Genomic DNA, 1,178 nt, shown 5'->3' with positions numbered 1-1,178 from the left:
AGCCCTCGGTTCCGCTCCGCGTCTCCCGGGCCCGCTCCACGCCCCGGCTCTCGTCTCGGGACGGAGACAAGGGAGCGGGGTAGCCGGCGCAGCCCTCCGCTGCGGAGATGGGAAGGCTCAAAACTCGGGGAAAGATGCCGGCCTTTCTGTTCGTAAGGAGCAAGGGAGCGAGCCTAAGCCCGTTCTTCTTCAAAACTAGCAAATACCGGGCTGTCCCGAGAGTGACCTCTCAAAGGGAAGGAGACCCTGCCCGTTCTGCTGTCATTTTGAGGTTTTTTTAGGTTTTCGGGTTTTTTTCTTTCTTTGGTTTTGTTTTGTTTGGGTTTTTTTTTTTTGTTTGCTTGGTTGGTTGGTTTGGTTTTTACACGATCGCCGGCCCTGCGGTGTGTTCGATGTGACTGTGGAGATCTGCGTTTATATACGTACCCGCATACACAACGCATAATTTGAGCTACTTTTTATGGCATAGATGTGTGCGTGTCTGCAGATAACGAAATGTTCGTTCACTTAAAAAGGAACATATAAGCCCCTGAGCCCTTAAAGTCCCGGCTATTTTGTTTTGTTAATTCGTTTTACGATCCCTTATCCCCGCGCCCAGGACGGATGTGCAGTAAAACGGAGCCGTTCTCTAATAACGGGATTGGCCGCTCGCTGAGAAAAGTTTATTGATAGCTGCAGGGCTCTAATCTCCTCGGAACACAAGAGCCTCTTGCAGTCATTTAAGGGCAATTATCTAAACGGGGAGGGACAGCGAATTCCCTTTCCTTTTAACTGGACCCTATAAAGATGGTAGATTAGAAGCATGTAGATTATGAAATGAATTGATATAATAGACATTTTATTAACTGATAAGCAACAGGATCTGACTGAAATGAGTTGTCCTGCGCGCAGCTCCACACACTTATCTCACACACGCGTGAGCACATGCCCTAGCGGGGTGTTTCCTGCGTCCCGCACATACATCACACCCCATCCCGCATGTGCTGGGCTCACGGAGGGTCCCTCGCACCCGTAGAGGTGATGTGGAGGCGGTTTGTGGGCTACTCCCGCAGATTCCTGTACATGAAGGTGAACGCGCTTCGCACAGATATATAGCTCACGTTGGTACCGCCAGCTGCCCTCCTGCTCCGTGCCGCCCCGCTGATCGCTCCTGCCAGGCGGGAGCAGCGGTGCCGCCG

General features: G+C 51.9%; 1 protein-coding gene across 1 annotated transcript in view; it reads right to left on the bottom strand.

Annotated features, from left to right (window-relative positions):
- Nucleotides 1–1,178, bottom strand: part of MSX1 (msh homeobox 1) — a 148,213-nt gene that overhangs the window by 3,071 nt on the left and 143,964 nt on the right. The window contains exons 4-5 of the mRNA XM_031062849.1: nucleotides 911–1,056; nucleotides 427–481 (exon numbers count right to left, since the gene is read on the bottom strand). Coding sequence (XP_030918709.1) covers nucleotides 427–481; nucleotides 911–1,056 — 201 coding nt within the window. The remainder of the gene's footprint in view (nucleotides 1–426; nucleotides 482–910; nucleotides 1,057–1,178) is intronic.

The sequence above is a fragment of the Geospiza fortis genome, unplaced genomic scaffold (assembly GCF_000277835.1).
Source record: "Geospiza fortis unplaced genomic scaffold, GeoFor_1.0 scaffold666, whole genome shotgun sequence".
Taxonomy (NCBI): Eukaryota; Metazoa; Chordata; class Aves; order Passeriformes; family Thraupidae; genus Geospiza; species Geospiza fortis.
Note: the sequence above shows the minus strand (reverse complement) of the source record. Positions and strands in the feature narration are given on the sequence as shown.